General features: G+C 59.1%; 1 protein-coding gene across 1 annotated transcript in view; it reads left to right on the plus strand.

Annotated features, from left to right (window-relative positions):
* Nucleotides 1–23,122, plus strand: part of LOC140409439 (disintegrin and metalloproteinase domain-containing protein 12-like) — a 422,048-nt gene that overhangs the window by 131,726 nt on the left and 267,200 nt on the right. The window contains exon 7 of the mRNA XM_072497872.1: nt 19,557–19,628. Coding sequence (XP_072353973.1) covers nt 19,557–19,628 — 72 coding nt within the window. The remainder of the gene's footprint in view (nt 1–19,556; nt 19,629–23,122) is intronic.

Genomic DNA, 23,122 nt, shown 5'->3' on the forward strand with positions numbered 1-23,122 from the left:
GGAAGGGATGGATGGAGTTAGGGAGGGGGAGGGGGTGGAGTATCTGAGGAAGAGGGGAGGGGTGGAGGGACTGAGGGAGGGGGATGGGGTGGAGGGACTGAGGGAGGGGGAAGGGGTGGAGGGACTGAGGTAGAGGGAAGGGGTGGAGGGACTGAGGAAGTGGAAAGGAGTGGATGGACTGAGGGAGGGGAAAGGGTGGATGGGGCAAGGGAAGCGGAAGGGGTGGAGGGACTGAGGGAGAGGAAAGTGGTGGAGGGACTGAGGGGGGAAGGGGTGGATAGACAGAGAGAGAGGGAAGGGGTGGATGGACTGAGGGAGGGGGTTGGGGTGGAGGGACTGAGGGAGAGGGAAGAAGTGGATGGACTGGGGGGTGAAAGGGGTGGATGGACTGAGGGAGAGGGGAGCGGTGGAGGGACTGAGGGAGACGGAAGGGGGACTGAGGGAGAGAGGAGGGGTGGAGGGGCAGAGGGAGGGGGAAGGGGTGGAGGGACTGAGGGAGGGGGAAGGGGTGGGGGGACTGAGGGAGAGGGATGGGGTGGAGGGACTGAGGGAGGGGGTTGGGGTGGAGGGACTGAGGGGAGGGATGGGGGATGGACTGAGGGAGGGGGAAGGGGTGGAGGGACTGAGGGAGGGGGTAGGAGTGGATGGACTGAGGGAGAGGGAAGAGGTCGATGGACTCGGGGAGGGGGAAGGGTGGAGGGACTGAGGGAGGGGGAAGGAGTGGATGGACAGAGAGAGGGAAGGGGTGGATGGACTGAGGGAGGGGGAGGGGTGGATGGACTGAGGGAGAGCGGAGGGTTTGAGGGACTGAGGTTCTGGGAAGGCGTGGAGGACTGAGCGAAAGGGAAGGGGTGGATGGACTGAGGGAGGGGGAAGAGGTGGAGGGAGTGACGGAGGGGGAAGGGGTGGAGGCACTGAGGGAGGGGGAAGGGGTGGATGGACTGAGGGAGGGGGAAGGGGTGGAGGGACTGAGGGAGGGGGAAGGGGTGGAGGGACTGAGGAAGAGGGAAGGAGTGGACGGACTGAGGGAGAGGGGAGGTGTGGATGGACTGATGGGGAAGGAAGGGGTGGATTGTCTGTGGGGGAGTGGCGGGGTGATGGACTGAGGGAGAGGGGAGGTGTGGAGGGACTGACGGAGGGGGAAGGGGTGGATTGTCTGAGGGGGAGTGGCGGGGTGATGGACTGCGGGGAGGGAAGGGGTGGATGGACTGAGGGGGAGGGAAGGTGTGGATGTCTGAGGGGGAGGGGAGGGGTGGATGGACTGATGGAGAGGGAGGGGTGGAGGGACTGAGGGAGAGGAGAGGGGAGGATGGACTGAGGGAGAGGGGAGGTGTGGATGGACTGAGGGAGAGCGGAGGGGTGGATGGACTGAGGGGGATGGAAGTGGTGGAGGGACTGAGGGTGAGTGGAGGGGAGAAGGGACTTTGGGAGAGGAGATGTGTGGAGGGACTGAGGGAGAGGGGAGGGGTGGATCGGCTGAGGGGGAGGGGAGGGGTGGAGGGACTGAGGGAGAGGGGAGGGGTGGATGGACTGAGGGGGATGGAAGTGGTGGAGGGACTGAGGGAGAGGGGAGGGGTGGAGTGACTGAGGGAGGGGGAGGGGTGGATGGACTTAGGGGGAGGGGATGGGGATGGACTGAGTGAGAGGGAAGGGGTGGAGGGACTGAGGGACAGGGGAGGGTTGGAGGGACTGAGGGACAGGGAAGTGGGGATGGACTGAGGGAGAGGGAAAGGGTGGAGGGACTTTGGGAGAGGGAAGGGGGGAACGACTGAGGGAGAGGGGAAGGGTGGATGGACTGAGGGAGGGGAAGGCGTGGAGGGACTGAGGGGGAGGGAAGGGGGATGGACTGAGGGGAAGGGAATGGGTGGAGGGTCTGCGGTGGAGGGGAGGGTTGGAGGGAATGAGGGAGAGGGGAGGGGTGAAGGGACTGAGGGAGAGGGAAGGTGGAGATGGACTGAGGGAGAGGGGATGGTTGAAGGGACTGAGGGAGAGGGGAGGGATGAGGGACTTAGGGAGAGGGTAGGGGTGTAGGGATTGAGGGAGAGGTGAGGGTGGATGGACTTAGGAGGAGGGAAGGGGTGGAGGGACTGAGGAGGAGGGAACGGGTGGATGGACTGAGGGTAGGGGAAGGAGTGGATGTACAGAGGGAGGGGGAAGAGGTGGAGGAACTGACGGAGGGGGAAGGGGTGGAGGGACTGGGGGAGGGGGAAGGAGTGGATGGACTGAGGGGGAGGGAAGGTGTGGATGTCTGAGGGGGAGGGGAGGTCTGGATGGACTGAGGGAGAGGGGAGGGGTGGAGGACTGATGGAGAGGGGAGGTGTGGATGGACTGAGGGGGAGGGAAGGGGTGGAGGGACTGAGGATGAGGGGAGGGGAGGAGGGACTGAGGGAGAGGGGAGGTGTGGAGGGACTGTGGGAGGGGGAAGGGGTGGATGCACTAAGGGAGAGGGGAGGGGTGGAGTGACTGAGGGGGAGGGAAGGAGTGGATGGACTGAGGGAGGGGAAAAGGGTGGATGGAGCAAGGGAAGGGGAAGGGGTGGAGGGACTGAGGGGGGAAGGGGTGGATAGACAGAGGGAGAGGGAAGGGGTGGATGGACTGAGGGAGGGGGTTGGGGTGGAGGGACTGAGGGAGAGGGAAGAAGTGGATGGACTGGGGGGGGAAAGGGGTGGATGGACTGAGGGAGAGGGGAGCGGTGGAGGGACTGAGGGAGAGGGAAGGGCTGGACGGACTGACGGACTGAGGGAGAGAGGAGGGGCAGAGGGAGGGGGAAGGGGTGGAGGGACTGAGGGAGGGGGATGGGGTGGAGGGACTGAGGGAGGGGGTTGGGGTGGAGGGACTGAGGGGAGGGATTGGGGATGGACTGAGGGAGGGGGAAGGGGTGGAGGGACTGAGGGAGGGGGAAGGAGTGGATGGACTGAGGGAGAGGGAAGAGGTCGATGGACTCGGGGAAGGGTGGAGGGACTGAGGGAGTGGGAAGGAGTGGATGGACAGGGAGAGGGAAGGGGTGGATGGACTGAGGGAGGGGGAGGGGTGGATGGACTGAGGGAGAGGGGAGGGTTTAAGGGACTGAGGTTGTGGGAAGGGGTGGAGGACTGAGGGAAAGGGAAGGGGTGGATGGGCTGAGGGAGGGGGAAGAGGTGGAGGGAGTGACGGAGAGGGAAGGGGTGGAGGCACTGAGGGAGGGGGAAGGGGTGGATGGACTGAGGGGGAGGGAAGGGCAGATGGACTGAGGGAGAGGGGATGGACTGAGCGAGAGGGAAGGGGTGGAGGGACTGAGGGACAGGGGAGGGTTGGAGGGACTGAGGGACAGGGAAGTGGGGATGGACTGAGGGAGAGGTGAGGGGGGATGGACTGAGGGAGAGGGAAAGGGTGGAGGGACTTTGGGAGAGGGAAGGGGGGAAGGACTGAGGGAGAGGGGAAGGGTGGATGGACTGAGGGAGGGGAAGGGTGGAGGGACTGAGGGAGAGGGAAGGGGGGATGGACTGAGGGAGAATGGAGGGGTGGAGGGTCTGAAGGGGAGGGAAGGGGGGATGGACTGAGGGAGAGGGGAGGGGTGGATGGACTGAGGGAGAGGGAAGGGTGGATGGAGTGAGGGAGACGGAATGGGGGATGGAGTGATGGAGAGGGAATGGGTGGAGGGTCTGAGGGGGAGGGGAGGGGTGGATTGACTGAGGGAGAGGGAATGGGTGGAGTGTCTGAGGGGGAGGGGAGGGGTGGATTGACTGAGGGAGATGGAAGGTGGGGATGGACTGAGGGAGAGGGGAGGGGTGGAGGGACTAAGGGGGGTGGAGGGACTGAGGGAGAGGGGAGGGTGGAGGGACTGAGGGAAAGTGGACGGGTGGAGGGACTGAGGGAGTAGGGAAGGGTGTAGGGACTGAGGGAGAAGGGAGGGTGGGGTGACTGAGGGAGAGGGGAGTGGCGGAGGGACTGAGGGGGAGGGAAAGGGTGTAGGGACTGAGGGAGAGGGGAGGGGTGTAGGGACTGAGGGAGAGGGAGCGGATGGATGGACTGAGGGAGAGGGAAGGGATGGATGGAGTTAGGGAGGGGGAGGGGGTGGAGTATCTGAGGAAGAGGGGAGGGGTGGAGGGACTGAGGGAGGGGGATGGGGTGGAGGGACTGAGGGAGGGGGAAGGGGTGGAGGGACTGAGGTAGAGGGAAGGGGTGGAGGGACTGAGGAAGTGGAAAGGAGTGGATGGACTGAGGGAGGGGAAAGGGTGGATGGGGCAAGGGAAGCGGAAGGGGTGGAGGGACTGAGGGAGAGGAAAGTGGTGGAGGGACTGAGGGGGGAAGGGGTGGATAGACAGAGAGAGAGGGAAGGGGTGGATGGACTGAGGGAGGGGGTTGGGGTGGAGGGACTGAGGGAGAGGGAAGAAGTGGATGGACTGGGGGGTGAAAGGGGTGGATGGACTGAGGGAGAGGGGAGCGGTGGAGGGACTGAGGGAGACGGAAGGGGGACTGAGGGAGAGAGGAGGGGTGGAGAGGGAGGGGGAAGGGGTGGAGGGACTGAGGGAGGGGGAAGGGGTGGGGGGACTGAGGGAGAGGGATGGGGTGGAGGGACTGAGGGAGGGGGTTGGGGTGGAGGGACTGAGGGGAGGAATGGGGGATGGACTGAGGGAGGGGGAAGGGGTGGAGGGACTGAGGGAGGGGGTAGGAGTGGATGGACTGAGGGAGAGGGAAGAGGTCGATGGACTCGGGGAGGGGGAAGGGTGGAGGGACTGAGGGAGGGGGAAGGAGTGGATGGACAGAGAGAGGGAAGGGGTGGATGGACTGAGGGAGGGGGAGGGGTGGATGGACTGAGGGAGAGCGGAGGGTTTGAGGGACTGAGGTTCTGGGAAGGCGTGGAGGACTGAGCGAAAGGGAAGGGGTGGATGGACTGAGGGAGGGGGAAGAGGTGGAGGGAGTGACGGAGGGGGAAGGGGTGGAGGCACTGAGGGAGGGGGAAGGGGTGGATGGACTGAGGGAGGGGGAAGGGGTGGAGGGACTGAGGGAGGGGGAAGGGGTGGAGGGACTGAGGAAGAGGGAAGGAGTGGACGGACTGAGGGAGAGGGGAGGTGTGGATGGACTGATGGGGAAGGAAGGGGTGGATTGTCTGTGGGGGAGTGGCGGGGTGATGGACTGAGGGAGAGGGGAGGTGTGGAGGGACTGACGGAGGGGGAAGGGGTGGATTGTCTGAGGGGGAGTGGCGGGGTGATGGACTGCGGGGAGGGAAGGGGTGGATGGACTGAGGGGGAGGGAAGGTGTGGATGTCTGAGGGGGAGGGGAGGGGTGGATGGACTGATGGAGAGGGAGGGGTGGAGGGACTGAGGGAGAGGAGAGGGGAGGATGGACTGAGGGAGAGGGGAGGTGTGGATGGACTGAGGGAGAGCGGAGGGGTGGATGGACTGAGGGGGATGGAAGTGGTGGAGGGACTGAGGGTGAGTGGAGGGGAGAAGGGACTTTGGGAGAGGAGATGTGTGGAGGGACTGAGGGAGAGGGGAGGGGTGGATCGGCTGAGGGGGAGGGGAGGGGTGGAGGGACTGAGGGAGAGGGGAGGGGTGGATGGACTGAGGGGGATGGAAGTGGTGGAGGGACTGAGGGAGAGGGGAGGGGTGGAGTGACTGAGGGAGGGGGAGGGGTGGATGGACTTAGGGGGAGGGGATGGGGATGGACTGAGTGAGAGGGAAGGGGTGGAGGGACTGAGGGACAGGGGAGGGTTGGAGGGACTGAGGGACAGGGAAGTGGGGATGGACTGAGGGAGAGGGAAAGGGTGGAGGGACTTTGGGAGAGGGAAGGGGGGAACGACTGAGGGAGAGGGGAAGGGTGGATGGACTGAGGGAGGGGAAGGCGTGGAGGGACTGAGGGGGAGGGAAGGGGGATGGACTGAGGGGAAGGGAATGGGTGGAGGGTCTGCGGTGGAGGGGAGGGTTGGAGGGAATGAGGGAGAGGGGAGGGGTGAAGGGACTGAGGGAGAGGGAAGGTGGAGATGGACTGAGGGAGAGGGGATGGTTGAAGGGACTGAGGGAGAGGGGAGGGATGAGGGACTTAGGGAGAGGGGAGGGGTGTAGGGATTGAGGGAGAGGTGAGGGTGGATGGACTTAGGAGGAGGGAAGGGGTGGAGGGACTGAGGAGGAGGGAACGGGTGGATGGACTGAGGGTAGGGGAAGGAGTGGATGTACAGAGGGAGGGGGAAGAGGTGGAGGAACTGACGGAGGGGGAAGGGGTGGAGGGACTGGGGGAGGGGGAAGGAGTGGATGGACTGAGGGGGAGGGAAGGTGTGGATGTCTGAGGGGGAGGGGAGGTCTGGATGGACTGAGGGAGAGGGGAGGGGTGGAGGACTGATGGAGAGGGGAGGTGTGGATGGACTGAGGGGGAGGGAAGGGGTGGAGGGACTGAGGATGAGGGGAGGGGAGGAGGGACTGAGGGAGAGGGGAGGTGTGGAGGGACTGTGGGAGGGGGAAGGGGTGGATGCACTAAGGGAGAGGGGAGGGGTGGAGTGACTGAGGGGGAGGGAAGGAGTGGATGGACTGAGGGAGGGGAAAAGGGTGGATGGAGCAAGGGAAGGGGAAGGGGTGGAGGGACTGAGGGGGGAAGGGGTGGATAGACAGAGGGAGAGGGAAGGGGTGGATGGACTGAGGGAGGGGGTTGGGGTGGAGGGACTGAGGGAGAGGGAAGAAGTGGATGGACTGGGGGGGGAAAGGGGTGGATGGACTGAGGGAGAGGGGAGCGGTGGAGGGACTGAGGGAGAGGGAAGGGCTGGACGGACTGACGGACTGAGGGAGAGAGGAGGGGCAGAGGGAGGGGGAAGGGGTGGAGGGACTGAGGGAGGGGGATGGGGTGGAGGGACTGAGGGAGGGGGTTGGGGTGGAGGGACTGAGGGGAGGGATTGGGGATGGACTGAGGGAGGGGGAAGGGGTGGAGGGACTGAGGGAGGGGGAAGGAGTGGATGGACTGAGGGAGAGGGAAGAGGTCGATGGACTCGGGGAAGGGTGGAGGGACTGAGGGAGTGGGAAGGAGTGGATGGACAGGGAGAGGGAAGGGGTGGATGGACTGAGGGAGGGGGAGGGGTGGATGGACTGAGGGAGAGGGGAGGGTTTAAGGGACTGAAGTTGTGGGAAGGGGTGGAGGACTGAGGGAAAGGGAAGGGGTGGATGGGCTGAGGGAGGGGGAAGAGGTGGAGGGAGTGACGGAGAGGGAAGGGGTGGAGGCACTGAGGGAGGGGGAAGGGGTGGATGGACTGAGGGGGAGGGAAGGGCAGATGGACTGAGGGAGAGGGGATGGACTGAGCGAGAGGGAAGGGGTGGAGGGACTGAGGGACAGGGGAGGGTTGGAGGGACTGAGGGACAGGGAAGTGGGGATGGACTGAGGGAGAGGTGAGGGGGGATGGACTGAGGGAGAGGGAAAGGGTGGAGGGACTTTGGGAGAGGGAAGGGGGGAAGGACTGAGGGAGAGGGGAAGGGTGGATGGACTGAGGGAGGGGAAGGCGTGGATGGACTGAGGGTGAGGGAAGCGGTGGAGGGACTGAGGATGAGGGGAGGGGAGGAGGGACTGAGGGAGAGGGGAGGTGCGGAGGGACTGTGGGAGGGGGAAGGGGTGGATGCACTAAGGGAGAGGGGAGGGGTGGAGTGACTGTGGGGGAGGGAAGGAGTGGATGGATTGAGGGAAGGGAAAAGGGTGGATGGAGCAAGGGAAGGGGAAGGGGTGGAGGGACTGAGGGACAGGAAAGGGGTGGAGGGACTGAGGGGGGAAGGGGTGGATAGACAGAGGGAGAGGGAAGGGGTGGATGGACTGAGGGAGGGGGTTGGGGTGGAGGGACTGAGGGAGGGGGAAGGGGTGGAGGGACTGAGGGAGAGGGATGGGGTGGAGGGACTGAGGGAGGGGGTTGGGGTGGAGGGACTGAGGGGAGGGATTGGGGATGGACTGAGGGAGGGGGAAGGGGTGGAGGGACTGAGGGAGGGGGAAGGAGTGGATGGACTGAGGGAGAGGGAAGAGGTCGATGGACTCGGGGAAGGGTGGAGGGACTGAGGGAGTGGGAAGGAGTGGATGGACAGGGAGAGGGAAGGGGTGGATGGACTGAGGGAGGGGGAGGGGTGGATGGACTGAGGGAGAGGGGAGGGTTTGAGGGACTGAGGTTGTGGGAAGGGGTGGAGGACTGAGGGAAAGGGAAGGGGTGGATGGACTGAGGGAGGGGGAAGAGGTGGAGGGAGTGACGGAGGGGAAAGGGGTGGAGGCACTGAGGGAGGGGAAAGGGGTGGATGGACTGAGGGAGGGGGAAGGGGTGGAGGGACTGAGGGAGGGGGAAGGGGTGGAGGGACTGAGGAAGAGGGAAGGAGTGGACGGACTGAGGGAGAGGGGAGGTGTGGATGGACTGATGGGGAAGGAAGGGGTGGATTTTCTGAGGGGGAGTGGCGGGGTGATGGACTGCGGGGAGGGAAGGGGTGGATGGACTGAGGGAGAGGGGAGGGGTGTAGGGATTGAGGGAGAGGTGAGGGTGGATGGACTTAGGAGGAGGGAAGGGGTGGAGGGACTGAGGAGGAGGGAACGGGTGGATGGACTGAGGGTAGGGGAAGGAGTGGATGTACAGAGGGAGGGGGAAGAGGTGGAGGAACTGACGGAGGGGGAAGGGGTGGAGGGACTGGGGGAGGGGGAAGGAGTGGATGGACTGAGGGGGAGGGAAGGTGTGGATGTCTGAGGGGGAGGGGAGGTCTGGATGGACTGAGGGAGAGGGGAGGGGTGGAGGACTGAGGGAGAGGGAAGGTGGAGATGGACTGAGGGAGAGGGGATGGTTGAAGGGACTGAGGGAGAGGGGAGGGATGAGGGACTTAGGGAGAGGGGAGGGGTGTAGGGATTGAGGGAGAGGTGAGGGTGGATGGACTTAGGAGGAGGGAAGGGGTGGAGGGACTGAGGAGGAGGGAACGGGTGGATGGACTGAGGGTAGGGGAAGGAGTGGATGTACAGAGGGAGGGGGAAGAGGTGGAGGAACTGACGGAGGGGGAAGGGGTGGAGGGACTGGGGGAGGGGGAAGGAGTGGATGGACTGAGGGGGAGGGAAGGTGTGGATGTCTGAGGGGGAGGGGAGGTCTGGATGGACTGAGGGAGAGGGGAGGGGTGGAGGACTGATGGAGAGGGGAGGTGTGGATGGACTGAGGGGGAGGGAAGGGGTGGAGGGACTGAGGATGAGGGGAGGGGAGGAGGGACTGAAGGAGAGGGGAGGTGTGGAGGGACTGTGGGAGGGGGAAGGGGTGGATGCACTAAGGGAGAGGGGAGGGGTGGAGTGACTGAGGGGGAGGGAAGGAGTGGATGGACTGAGGGAGGGGAAAAGGGTGGATGGAGCAAGGGAAGGGGAAGGGGTGGAGGGACTGAGGGGGGAAGGGGTGGATAGACAGAGGGAGAGGGAAGGGGTGGATGGACTGAGGGAGGGGGTTGGGGTGGAGGGACTGAGGGAGAGGGAAGAAGTGGATGGACTGGGGGGGGAAAGGGGTGGATGGACTGAGGGAGAGGGGAGCGGTGGAGGGACTGAGGGAGAGGGAAGGGCTGGACGGACTGACGGACTGAGGGAGAGAGGAGGGGCAGAGGGAGGGGGAAGGGGTGGAGGGACTGAGGGAGGGGGATGGGGTGGAGGGACTGAGGGAGGGGGTTGGGGTGGAGGGACTGAGGGGAGGGATTGGGGATGGACTGAGGGAGGGGGAAGGGGTGGAGGGACTGAGGGAGGGGGAAGGAGTGGATGGACTGAGGGAGAGGGAAGAGGTCGATGGACTCGGGGAAGGGTGGAGGGACTGAGGGAGTGGGAAGGAGTGGATGGACAGGGAGAGGGAAGGGGTGGATGGACTGAGGGAGGGGGAGGGGTGGATGGACTGAGGGAGAGGGGAGGGTTTAAGGGACTGAGGTTGTGGGAAGGGGTGGAGGACTGAGGGAAAGGGAAGGGGTGGATGGGCTGAGGGAGGGGGAAGAGGTGGAGGGAGTGACGGAGAGGGAAGGGGTGGAGGCACTGAGGGAGGGGGAAGGGGTGGATGGACTGAGGGGGAGGGAAGGGCAGATGGACTGAGGGAGAGGGGATGGACTGAGCGAGAGGGAAGGGGTGGAGGGACTGAGGGACAGGGGAGGGTTGGAGGGACTGAGGGACAGGGAAGTGGGGATGGACTGAGGGAGAGGTGAGGGGGGATGGACTGAGGGAGAGGGAAAGGGTGGAGGGACTTTGGGAGAGGGAAGGGGGGAAGGACTGAGGGAGAGGGGAAGGGTGGATGGACTGAGGGAGGGGAAGGCGTGGATGGACTGAGGGTGAGGGAAGCGGTGGAGGGACTGAGGATGAGGGGAGGGGAGGAGGGAGTGAGGGAGAGGGGAGGTGCGGAGGGACTGTGGGAGGGGGAAGGGGTGGATGCACTAAGGGAGAGGGGAGGGGTGGAGTGACTGTGGGGGAGGGAAGGAGTGGATGGATTGAGGGAAGGGAAAAGGGTGGATGGAGCAAGGGAAGGGGAAGGGGTGGAGGGACTGAGGGACAGGAAAGGGGTGGAGGGACTGAGGGGGGAAGGGGTGGATAGACAGAGGGAGAGGGAAGGGGTGGATGGACTGAGGGAGGGGGTTGGGGTGGAGGGACTGAGGGAGGGGGAAGGGGTGGAGGGACTGAGGGAGAGGGATGGGGTGGAGGGACTGAGGGAGGGGGTTGGGGTGGAGGGACTGAGGGGAGGGATTGGGGATGGACTGAGGGAGGGGGAACGGGTGGAGGGACTGAGGGAGGGGGAAGGAGTGGATGGACTGAGGGAGAGGGAAGAGGTCGATGGACTCGGGGAAGGGTGGAGGGACTGAGGGAGTGGGAAGGAGTGGATGGACAGGGAGAGGGAAGGGGTGGATGGACTGAGGGAGGGGGAGGGGTGGATGGACTGAGGGAGAGGGGAGGGTTTGAGGGACTGAGGTTGTGGGAAGGGGTGGAGGACTGAGGGAAAGGGAAGGGGTGGATGGACTGAGGGAGGGGGAAGAGGTGGAGGGAGTGACGGAGGGGAAAGGGGTGGAGGCACTGAGGGAGGGGAAAGGGGTGGATGGACTGAGGGAGGGGGAAGGGGTGGAGGGACTGAGGGAGGGGGAAGGGGTGGAGGGACTGAGGAAGAGGGAAGGAGTGGACGGACTGAGGGAGAGGGGAGGTGTGGATGGACTGATGGGGAAGGAAGGGGTGGATTTTCTGAGGGGGAGTGGCGGGGTGATGGACTGCGGGGAGGGAAGGGGTGGATGGACTGAGGGAGAGGGGAGGTGTGGAGGGACTGACGGAGCGGGAAGGGGTGGATTGTCTGAGGGGGAGTGGCGGGGTGATGGACTGCGGGGAGGGAAGGGGTGGATGGACTGAGGGGGAGGGAAGGTGTGGATGTCTGAGGGGGAGGGGAGGGGTGGATGGACTGATGGAGAGGGAGGGGTGGAGGGACTGAGGGAGAGGAGAGGGGTGGATGGACTGAGGGAGAGGGGAGGTGTGGATGGACTGAGGGAGAGGGGAGGGGTGGATGGACTGAGGGGGGAGGGAAGGGGTGGATGGGCTGAGGGGGAGGGGAGGGGTGGAGGCACTGAGGGAGGGGGAAGGGGTGGATGGACTGAGGGGGAGGGAAGGGCAGATGGACTGAGGGAGACGGGATGGACTGAGCGAGAGGGAAGGGGTGGAGGGACTGAGGGACAGGGGAGGGTTGGAGGGACTGAGGGACAGGGAAGTGGGGATGGACTGAGGGAGAGGTGAGGGGGGATGGACTGAGGGAGAGGGAAAGGGTGGAGGGACTTTGGGAGAGGGAAGGGGGGAAGGACTGAGGGAGAGGGGAAGGGTGGATGGACTGAGGGAGGGGAAGGCGTGGATGGACTGAGGGGGAGGGAAGCGGTGGAGGGACTGAGGATGAGGGGAGGGGAGGAGGGACTGAGGGAGAGGGGAGGTGCGGAGGGACTGTGGGAGGGGGAAGGGGTGGATGCACTAAGGGAGAGGGGAGGGGTGGAGTGACTGTGGGGGAGGGAAGGAGTGGATGGACTGAGGGAGGGGAAAAGGATGGATGGAGCAAGGGAAGGGGAAGGGGTGGAGGGACTGAGGGAGAGGGAAGGGGTGGATGGACTGAGGGAGGGGGTTGGGGTGGAGGGACTGAGGGAGAGGGATGGGGTGGAGGGACTGAGGGAGAGGGATGGGGTGGAGGGACTGAGGGAGGGGGTTGGGGTGGAGGGACTAAGGGGAGGGATTTGGGATGGACTGAGGGAGGGGGAAGGGGTGGAGGGACTGAGGGAGGGGGAAGGAGTGGATGGACTGAGGGAGAGGGAAGAGGTCGATGGACTCGGGGAAGGGTGGAGGGACTGAGGGAGTGGGAAGGAGTGGATGGACAGGGAGAGGGAAGGGGTGGATGGACTGAGGGAGGGGGAGGGGTGGATGGACTGAGGGAGAGGGGAGGGTTTGAGGGACTGAGGTTTTGGGAAGGGGTGGAGGACTGAGGGAAAGGGAAGGGGTGGATGGACTGAGGGAGGGGGAAGAGGTGGAGGGAGTGACGGAGGGGAAAGGGGTGGAGGCACTGAGGGAGGGGGAAGGGGTGGATGGACTGAGGGAGGGGGAAGGGGTGGAGGGACTGAGGGAGGGGGAAGCGGTGGACGAACTGAGGAAGAGGGAAGGAGTGGACGGACTGAGGGAGAGGGGAGGTGTGGATGGACTGATGGGGAAGGAAGGGGTGGATTTTCTGAGGGGGAGTGGCGGGGTGATGGACTGCGGGGAGGGAAGGGGTGGATGGACTGAGGGGGAGGGAAGGTGTGGATGTCTGAGGGGGAGGGGAGGGGTGGATTGACTGATGGAGAGGGAGGGGTGGAGGGACTGAGGGAGAGGGGAGGGGTGGAGGGACTGAGGAGGAGGGAACGGGTGGATGGACTGAGGGTAGGGGAAGGAGTGGATGGACTGACGGAGGATGGACTGAAGGGGAGGGAAGGTGTGGATGTCTGAGGGGGAGGGGAGGTTTGGATGGACTGAGGGAGAGGGGAGGGGTGGAGTGACTGAGGGGGAGGGAAGGGGTGGATGGACTGAGCGAGAGGGGAGGGGTGGAGGGACTGAGGAAGAGGGGAGGTGTGGAGGGACTGAGGGAGACGGGAGGGGTGCATGGACTGAGGGGGAGGGAAGGGTGGAGGGCCTGAGGGGGAGGGAAGGGGGATGGACTGAAGGAGAGGGGAGGGGTGGATGGACCGAGGGAGAGGGAAGGTGGGATGGACTGAGGGAGAGGGAATGGGTGGAGGGTCTGAGGGGGAGGGGAGGGGTGGAGAGACTGAGGGAGAGGGAGGGGTGGAGGGACTGAGGGAGTGGGGAGGTGTGGAGGGACTGAGGGAGAGGGAAGGTGGGGATTGACTGAGGGAGAGGGGAGGGTGGAGGGACTGAGGAGAGTGGATGGACTGAGGGCGAGGGGAGGGTGGAGGGACTTAGGGAGAGGGGAGGGGTGTAGGGACTGAGGGAGAGGGGAAGGTGGAGGGACTGAGTGAGAGGGGAGGGGTGTAGGGACTGAGGGAGGGGGAGGGTTGAGGGACTGAGGGAGAGGGGAGGGGTGGAGGGACGAGGGAGAGGTAAGGGGTGTAGGGACTGAGGGAGAGGGGAGGTGTGGAGGGACTGAGGGAGAGGGAAGGTGGGGATTGACTGAGGGAGAGGGGAGGGTGGAGGGACTGAGGAGAGTGGATGGACTGAGGGCGAGGGGAGGGTGGAGGGACTTAGGGAGAGGGGAGGGGTGTAGGGACTGAGGGAGTGGGGAGGTGTGGAGGGACTGAGGGAGAGGGAAGGTGGGGATTGACTGAGGGAGAGGGGAGGGTGGAGGGACTGAGGAGAGTGGATGGACTGAGGGCGAGGGGAGGGTGGAGGGACTTAGGGAGAGGGGAGGGGTGTAGGGACTGAGGGAGAGGGGAAGGTGGAGGGACTGAGTGAGAGGGGAGGGGTGTAGGGACTGAGGGAGAGGGAGGGGTGGAGGGACTGAGGGAGTGGGGAGGTGTGGAGGGACTGAGGGAGAGGGAAGGTGGGGATTGACTGAGGGAGAGGGGAGGGTGGAGGGACTGAGGAGAGTGGATGGACTGAGGGCGAGGGGAGGGTGGAGGGACTTAGGGAGAGGGGAGGGGTGTAGGGACTGAGGGAGAGGGGAAGGTGGAGGGACTGAGTGAGAGGGGAGGGGTGTAGGGACTGAGGGAGAGGGGAGGGGTGGAGGGACGAGGGAGAGGTAAGGGGTGTAGGGACTGAGGGAGAGGGGAGGGGTGTAGGGACTGAGGGAGGGGGAGGGTGGGCTGAGGGAGAGGGGAGGGCTGGAGGTACTGAGGGGGTGGAGGGACTGAGGGAGGGGGATGGTGGATGGACTGAGGGGGATGGAAGGGTTGAGAGTCTCGGGTGAAGGGAGATTTACTGGGGGGAGTTTGAAGTCGGAAGTCCTGGAGTATTGTGCAGTTTTGGTCCCCTTACTTGATGAAAGATGTAGTGGCATTGGAGGCAGTTCAGAGGAGATGAGGTGTTTGTCATATGAGGAGAGATTGAACAGATTAGGCCAAATTCAGGAGAGTTTAGTAGAATGAGGGGAGATCTAATCGAGGTGTACAGATGTTAAAAGGTCTGGATGAGGTAGACATGGAGACGATGCTTCCTCTTGTGGGGCATTCGAAAGCGAGAGGTCATAGTCTTCAGGATAAAAGGCAGCAAATTTAAAACCAAAATGAGAAACTACTCCGTAAGGGTTGTGAATCTGTGGAATTCGCTACTCCAGAGTGTGGTGCATGCTGGGACAGTGAGTAAATTTAAGCAGGAGTTCGACAGATTTTTAATTGGTGATGGGTTGAAGGGTTCTGGAGAACGGGCAGGACGGTGGAGTTAAGGCCAGGATGGGATCAGCCATGATTGAAGGATGGAGCAGACTCGATGGGCCGAATGTCCTAATTCTGCTCCTATATCTTATGAACTTATGAAAAGAGGTGGGACAGGGAGGCGGAGCTGCCAGTCACCAGGCCTCGGTTGGTAACTCGGGCGTTGATGTGGTTGTCCCATGTGGGGCGGCTCTGAATGACACGTTGGGCGGCCTGCTCTGCCAGTCCAGCCTCCACGCCCAGGTCTTCCTGGACACCCTCGTCAGATGAGGCCTGTCGTTTTTCCTCCTCCTCCAGCCTGTTGTCTCCCTGCCCCACGCTGTTGTGCAGGACGCAGCAGGCCACCACGATGCTCGAGGCCCTCTCGCGGCTGTAGTGAAGAGCCCCAGCAGAGCAGACCAGGCATCGGAGGCGCACCTTGAGGTTGCTGATGCCTCGCTCATTGTCGCTCATTGACGCTCCTGGTTGCTTTGTGATCATCATGATATCAGTTCTTCGCCTCTGTTTCAAGCCTCCACTCAGGCATCATTAGCTATGATCTCAGCGCGTAAACCTTGTCGCCCAATAGCTAACCCCTCACCCAAGACAGAGCCTCGAAAGTGCTGGACACTGCTGAGTGGCCAGGATGTATGAGTCGTTCACACCCAGGGTATTGGGTGCAACGTGCATGATGTGCAATTGATGGTCGCACATCAACTGCACATTCAGGGAGTGGAACCATGTCCTATTGATGAAGGGCACCCATGTCAAATAGGCACTTGGGTGACATGCTTGCTAGCGATTGCCCCCTGGGCATGTCAGAGGTGGTGGCGGATCCTGCCCGGACATCTTATTGGGTCTGGTCTCTAATTCCCTAATTCTCATTGACTCCAGTTTAGCTTGAAGGGGGGGTTCAGCGATGATACCTCTTAAAACTGAATTGTTAGCATGCCACTAGAGTAGTTTTACATGAGATATTTTGTTAAGAATTGAGATTAATTATAGGACTGAGTAATCATTATTAACCATTAAACATGTATTTTTAGGACATAGCAGTAATAAGTACTCAAATGGGATTTAGGATAGTTCATTTGACCAAAGGGACAGTACTTGTGACACCCTGGGCGCGATTCTCCACTCCCACGCCGGTTGGGAGAATCGCCTGGGCCGCCAAAATTTCCGGGGACGCCGGTCCGACGCCCTCCCGCGACTCTCCCAAGCAGCGGGAACGGCCCGGTCGAGTTTCGTGGGCCGCAGGCCGGAGAATCGCCGGACATACCCAAAATGGTGATTCTCCGGCAACCGTGCGATTCTGAGGCCCGGATGGGCCGAGCGGCCAGGCCAAAACGGCGGGTTCCCCCCGGCGCCGTCCACAGGGGTCGCTACAGTCGTGGGCGGTGCGTGAACACTGGGGGGACGGCCTGTGGGGGGGCAAGGGTGGATCCTGCACCGGGCTTCACCTTGAATGTGGGGTGGCCCGCGATCGGTGCCCACCGATCGTCGGGCCATCCTCTCTGAAGGAGGACCTCCTTCCTTCCGCGGCCCCGCAAGATCCATCCCCCACCTTCTTGCGGGGCGGATTTCGACAGGACGGCAACCACGCATGCGCGGATTGGCACCGGCCAGCCGTGCATGCACGGATGACTTCCGTTATGCGGCGCCGGCCGCATCATCTATTCGGCGCCGCTTTTACGCGGGCGACAAGGCCTGGCGCGGGTAAATGACGTGGCCCCGATACTGGCCCATTGTCAGGGCCTGAATCGGTTGGGACCGGGGCCGTTCCGCGCCGTCGTGAACCTCGACAGCGTTCATGTCAGCGTGGCCACTTTGGCGTGGGGGTGGAGAATCCAGACCCCTGTATCTGTGAAACAATTCAGGGTGCTGGTTCTGTTGTTCTGTTTCTCACAGTCAGCACAGGCTGCTGGAATTGTACACAGGCTGCTGGGATTGTACACAGGCTGCCGGGATTGTACACAGGCTGCCGGGATTGTACACAGGCTGCCGGGATTGTACACAGGCTGCCGGGATTGTGCACAGGCTGCCGGGATTGTGCACAGGCTGCTGAGATTGTACTCCGGCTTCTGGGATTGTACACAGGCTGCTGGGATTGTGCACCGGCTGCTGGGATTGTACACAGGCTGCTGGGATTGTGCACAGGCTGCTGGGATTGTACACAGTTGTCAGGATGTGGATCAAACATGTGCTGCTTGCAATTCCATTGGATAAGTTTAAAAGTAGCAGCTTCAGGGATTGGATCGCGTCCAAGTGGGGTGGGCTATTGATTTTTGAATGTTGTAGAAGGACTGTGTTCTGGTCTTTGGTCGGTAGAACAGGTCTTGGCCAATATCCAGTCTGTTCTCCATGTACACGTAACAAGCTTGATTAAATAGCCATCTTGTCCAGGTTGTCGTGTTTGTTCCTCTTTGTACTGAGCTGAGCCACAGAGAATATCCCCACGTGGAAGCTGACTCAATACACAGGTCTTGAAACCGCCCCTACATCAAGCTCAGGCTCCATGACGCCACACTCGGCCAAATGCTTCCTTGGTGTAGAGGGCAGTCACTCTCACCTCACCTCTGGTATTCAGCTCTTTTGTCCATGTTCGAACCAAGGCTGTAATGAGGTCAGGAGCTGAGTAACCCTGGTGGAATCCAAACTGAGCGTCCGTGAGCAGGTTATTGCTGAGTAAGTACCTCTTGATAGTGCTGTTGATGACTCCTTCCATCACTTTGCTGATGATGGAGAGCAGACTGATGGGACGATAATTGGCTGGGTTGGATTTATCCTGTTTCTTGTGTACAGGACACACCTGGGCAATTTTCCTCATTGCCGGGTAGATGCCAGTGTTGTAGCTGTACTGGAACAGCTTGGCTAGGGGTGCAGCAAGTTCTGGAGCACAAGCCTTCAGCACTATTGCCGGAATATTGTCAGGGCCCAGAGCCTTTGCAGTATCCAGTGTCTTCAGCCGTTTCCTGATATCACGTGGAGTGAATCGTATTAGCTGAAGACGGACATCTGTGATGCAGGGGACCTCCGGAGGAGACCGAGATGGATCATTCACTCGGCATTTCTGGCTGAAGATTGTTGCGAATGCCTCAACCTTGTCTTTTGCACAGATGTGCTGGGCTCCTCCATCATTGAGGATGGGGATATTTGTGGAGCCTCCTCCTCCAGTGAGTTGTTCAATTGTCCATCACCATTGACAGCTGGATGTGGCAGCATGGCAGAGCTTAGATCTGGTGCGTGCATTGTGGAATCGCTTAGCTCTGTCTGGTACTTGCTGCTTCTGCGTTTGTCACACAAGTGGTCCTGTGTTGTAGCTTCACAAGGGCGACACCTCATTGTTCGGTCTGCCTGGTGTTGCTCCTGCCATGCTCTCCTGCACTCTTCATTGAACCGGGGTTGATTCCCTGGCTGGGTGGTAATGGTGGAGTGGGGGATATGCCGGGCCATGAGGTTACAGATTGGGGTTGAACACAATTCTGCTGCTGCTGATGTCCCACAGTGGCTCGTGGATGCCCCGTCTTGAGTTGCTAGATCTGTTCGAAGTCTATCCCATTTAGCACGGTGCTAGTGCCACACAACACGATGGAGGGCATCCTCAATGTGAAGACGGGATTTTGGCTCGACAAGGACAGTGCGGTGGTCATTTCTACCGATACTGTCAGGGACAGATGTGTCCCCAGCAGGCAGATTGGTGAGGATGAGGTCAAGTATGCTTTCCCTCTTGTTGGTTCCTCACCACCTGCTGCAGTCCCAGTCTAGCAGCTCTGTCCTTTAGGACCCGGCCAGCTGGGTCTGTGGTGGTATTACCGAGCCACTCTTGGTGATGGACATTGAAGTCCCACCCAGAGTATATTCTGTGCCCTTGCCACCCTCAGTGCTTCCTCCAAGTGGTGTTCAACATGGAGGAGAACTGATTCATCAGCTGATGGTGGCCGGTACGTGGTAATCAGCAGGAGGTTTCATTGCCCATGTTTAACCTGAAGCCATGAGACTTCATGCGGTCGAGAGTCAATGTTGAGGACTCCCAGGGTAACTCCCTCCCGACTGTATACCACTGTGCCGGCCCCTCTGCTGGGTCTGTCCTGCCGGTGAGACAGGACATATCCAGGAATGGTGATAGTGGTCTCTGGGACGTTGCCTGTAAGGTATGATTCTGTGAATGTGACTATGTCAGGCTGTTGCTTAACTAGACAATAAAAGATTATCATTATTATAAACCTTTACTAATATGTATCCCTATTATTATAAACCTTTACTAATATGTATCCCCATTATTATAAACCTTTACTAATATGTATCCCCATTATTATAAACCTTTACTAATATGTATCCCCATTATTATAAACCTTTACTAATATGTATCCCCATTATTATAAACCTTTACTAATATGTATCCCCACACATTTCTGGGGTTAATCTGGTAAAATGCTTCTGCAATCTCTGCAGTGCCTTTGCATTCTTTTTATAATAGTTCGACCAGAATTGAAGGTCGTTCTCCACCAACGAGTCCTCTTGATTGAGACTGCAGTGTCTGCCAGGAAAGGGCAAGCAGATTGAATAGAAACTTGCAGAAGGCAATTGGAGTTTGAAAGGATAGAGAGCACTTGAAGTGGTATTAATCAGTCGAGCAAAGTCCAGACACACAATGGACGGGGTGTTCTGATGAGCTGTGTTGTTTTATCATCGAGGACCATGGGGATTGGCTTAGATCTTCTGAAGATCATGGTGGCTATGAAGGAGGTATTTTGATGACTCATCACCAATCATTTGTTTTTCTTTCAGACACGTAAACTTGGCAATACACAAGCGGCTGTTGAGGCAGAAGTGGTTGAAACTATAAAATTAGTGGATTCGGTGAGTATGGAGACCGAGCTCAGATTTTTACTCCCTCTCCCACCTTGTGCTGCGACTCCATCTGTGCCCTGTCTCCCTCTCCTGCTCTACACTTCTTTCCTCACTAAAACCTACTTTTGTCATGATGCCTCAGGCTGGTGTGTGTGGTGATGTGCATCACTGTACATGCACAAGGGGTGAATGTAAATACACTACAACTAAGTAACCACTAGAGGGAGCACCAGAGACGTCATGACATGCAGACATGCAGCTAATGAACACTTAGAATAGGACACGACCAATGGGCAGTCAAGATACCCAGAGGTGACACTACCACAAGGGGGCATTACACAACCTCTGAACCTGAGGGGCACAAATATCCTGGGGGGGAGATTTGTTAGTGCTCTTTGGGGGGGTTTAAACTAATGCAGCAGGGGCATGGGAACCTGGATTGTAGTTTTAGGGTAAGGGAGAATGAGAGTATAGAGGTCAGGAGCACAGATTTGACGTCGCAGGAGGGGGCCAGCGTTCAGGTAGGTGGTTTGAAGTGTGTCTACTTCAATGCCAGGAGTATACGAAACAAGGTAGGGGAACTGGCAGCGTGGGTTGGTACCTGGGACTTCGATGTTGTGGCCATTTCGGAGACATGGATAGAGCAGGGACAGGAATGGATGTTGCAGGTTCCGGGGTTTAGGTGTTTTAGTAAGCTCAGAGAAGGAGGCAAAAGAGGGGGAGGTGTGGCGCTGCTAGTCAAGAGCAGTATTACGGTGGCGGAGAGGATGCTAGATGGGGACTCTTCTTCCGAGGTAGTATTGGCTGAAGTTAGAAACAGGAAAGGAGAGGTCACCCTGTTGGGAGTTTTTTATAGGCCTCCTAATAGTTCTAGGGATGTAGAGGAAAGGATGGCGAAGATGATTCTGGATATGAGCGAAAGTAAGAGGGTAGTTATTATGGGAGACTTTAACTTTCCAAATATTGACTGGAAAAGATATAGTTCGAGTACAATAGATGGGTCGTTTTTTGTACAGTGTGTGCAGGAGGGTTTCCTGAAACAATATGTTGACAGGCCAACAAGAGGCGAGGCCACGTTGGATTTGGTTTTGGGTAATGAACCAGGCCAGGTGTTGGATTTGGAGGTAGGAGAGCACTTTGGGGACAGTGACCACAATTCGGTGACGTTTACGTTAATGATGGAAAGGGATAAGTATACACCGCAGGGCAAGAGTTATAGCTGGGGGAAGGGCAATTATGATGCCATTAGACGTGACTTGGGGGGGATAAGGTGGAGAAGTAGGCTGCAAGTGTTGGGCACACTGGATAAGTGGGGCTTGTTCAAGGATCAGCTACTGCGTGTTCTTGATAAGTATGTACCGGTCAGACAGGGAGGAAGGCGTCGAGCGAGGGAACCGTGGTTTACCAAGGAAGTGGAATCTCTTGTTAAGAGGAAGAAGAAGGCCTATGTGAAGATGAAGTGTGAAGTTTCGGTTGGGGCGATGGATAGTTACAAGGTAGCGAGGAAGGATCTAAAGAGAGAGCTAAGACGAGCAAGGAGGGGACATGAGAAGTATTTGGCAGGAAGGATCAAGGAAAACCCAAAAGCTTTCTATAGGTATGTCAGGAATAAGCGAATGACGAGGGAAAGAGTAGGACCAGTCAAGGACAGGGATGGGAAATTGTGTGTGGAGTCTGAAGAGATAGGCAAGATACTAAATGAATATTTTTCGTCAGTATTCACTCAGGAAAAAGATAATGTTGTGGAGGAGAATGCTGAGCCCCAGGCTAATAGAATAGATGGCATTGAGGTATGTAGGGAAGAGGTGTTGGCAATTCTGGACAGGCTGAAAATAGATAAGTCCCCGGGACCTGATGGGATTTATCCTAGGATTCTATGGGAGGCCAGGGAAGAGATTGCTGGACCTTTGGCTTTGATTTTTATGTCATCATTGGCTACAGGAATAGTGCCAGAGGACTGGAGGATAGCAAATGTGGTCCCTTTGTTCAAAAAGGGGAGCAGAGACAACCCCGGAAACTATAGACCGGTGAGCCTCACGTCTGTAGTGGGTAAAGTCTTGGAGGGGATTATAAGGGACAAGATTTATAATCATCTAGATAGGAATAATATGATCAGGGATAGTCAGCATGGCTTTGTGAAGGGTAGGTCATGCCTCACAAACCTTATTGAGTTCTTTGAGAAGGTGACTGAACAGGTAGACGAGGGTAGAGCAGTTGATGTGGTGTATATGGATTTCAGCAAAGCGTTTGATAAGGTTCCCCACGGTAGGCTATTGCAAAAAATACGGAGGCTGGGGATTGAGGGTGATTTAGAGATGTGGATCAGAAATTGGCTAGCTGAAAGAAGACAGAGGGTGGTGGTTGATGGGAAATGTTCAGAATGGAGTACAGTCACAAGTGGAGTACCACAAGGATCTGTTCTGGGGCCGTTGCTGTTTGTCATTTTTATCAATGACCTAGAGGAAGGCGCAGAAGGGTGGGTGAGTAAATTTGCAGACGATACTAAAGTCGGTGGTGTTGTCGATAGTGTGGAAGGATGTAGCAGGTTACAGAGGGATATAGATAAGCTGCAGAGCTGGGCTGAGAGGTGGCAAATGGAGTTTAATGTAGAGAAGTGTGAGGTGATTCACTTTGGAAGGAATAACAGGAATGCGGAATATTTGGCTAATGGTAAAGTTCTTGAAAGTGTGGCTGAGCAGAGGGATCTAGGTGTCCATGTACATAGATCCCTGAAAGTTGCCACCCAGGTTGATAGGGTTGTGAAGAAGGCCTATGGAGTGTTGGCCTTTATTGGTAGAGGGATTGAGTTCCGAAGTCGGGAGGTCATGTTGCAGCTGTACAGAACTCTGGTCCGGCCGCATTTGGAGTATTGCGTACAGTTCTGGTCACCGCATTATAGGAAGGACGTGGAGGCTTTGGAGCGGGTGCAGAGGAGATTTACCAGGATGTTGCCTGGTATGGAGGGAAAATCTTATGAGGAAAGGCTGACGGACTTGAGGTTGTTTTCGTTGGAGAGAAGAAGGTTAAGAGGAGACTTAATAGAGGCATACAAAATGATCAGGGGGTTGGATAGGGTGGACAGTGAGAGCCTTCTCCCGCGGATGGATATGGCTGGCACGAGGGGGCATAACTTTAAACTGAGGGGTAATAGATATAGGACAGAGGTCAGAGGTAGGTTCTTTACGCAAAGAGTAGTGAGGCCGTGGAATGCCCTACCTGCTACAGTAGTGAACTCGCCAACATTGAGGGCATTTAAAAGTTTATTGGATAAACATATGGATTATAATGGCATAGTGTAGGTTAGATGGCTTTTGTTTCGGTGCAACATCGTGGGCCGAAGGGCCTGTACTGCGCTGTATTGTTCTATGTTCTATGTAACCCATATATGAGGACAGGGCACACATGCTCTGTCTCTTTCCACAGACAGACATCTATAGAGTGATACAGGGTTGATCAGAAGCATCACACCCAGCACGAGGCTTAGAGCAGACTGGTTTAGATAG

This window comes from Scyliorhinus torazame, chromosome 3 (genome assembly GCF_047496885.1).
Source record: "Scyliorhinus torazame isolate Kashiwa2021f chromosome 3, sScyTor2.1, whole genome shotgun sequence".
Classification (NCBI taxonomy): domain Eukaryota; kingdom Metazoa; phylum Chordata; class Chondrichthyes; order Carcharhiniformes; family Scyliorhinidae; genus Scyliorhinus; species Scyliorhinus torazame.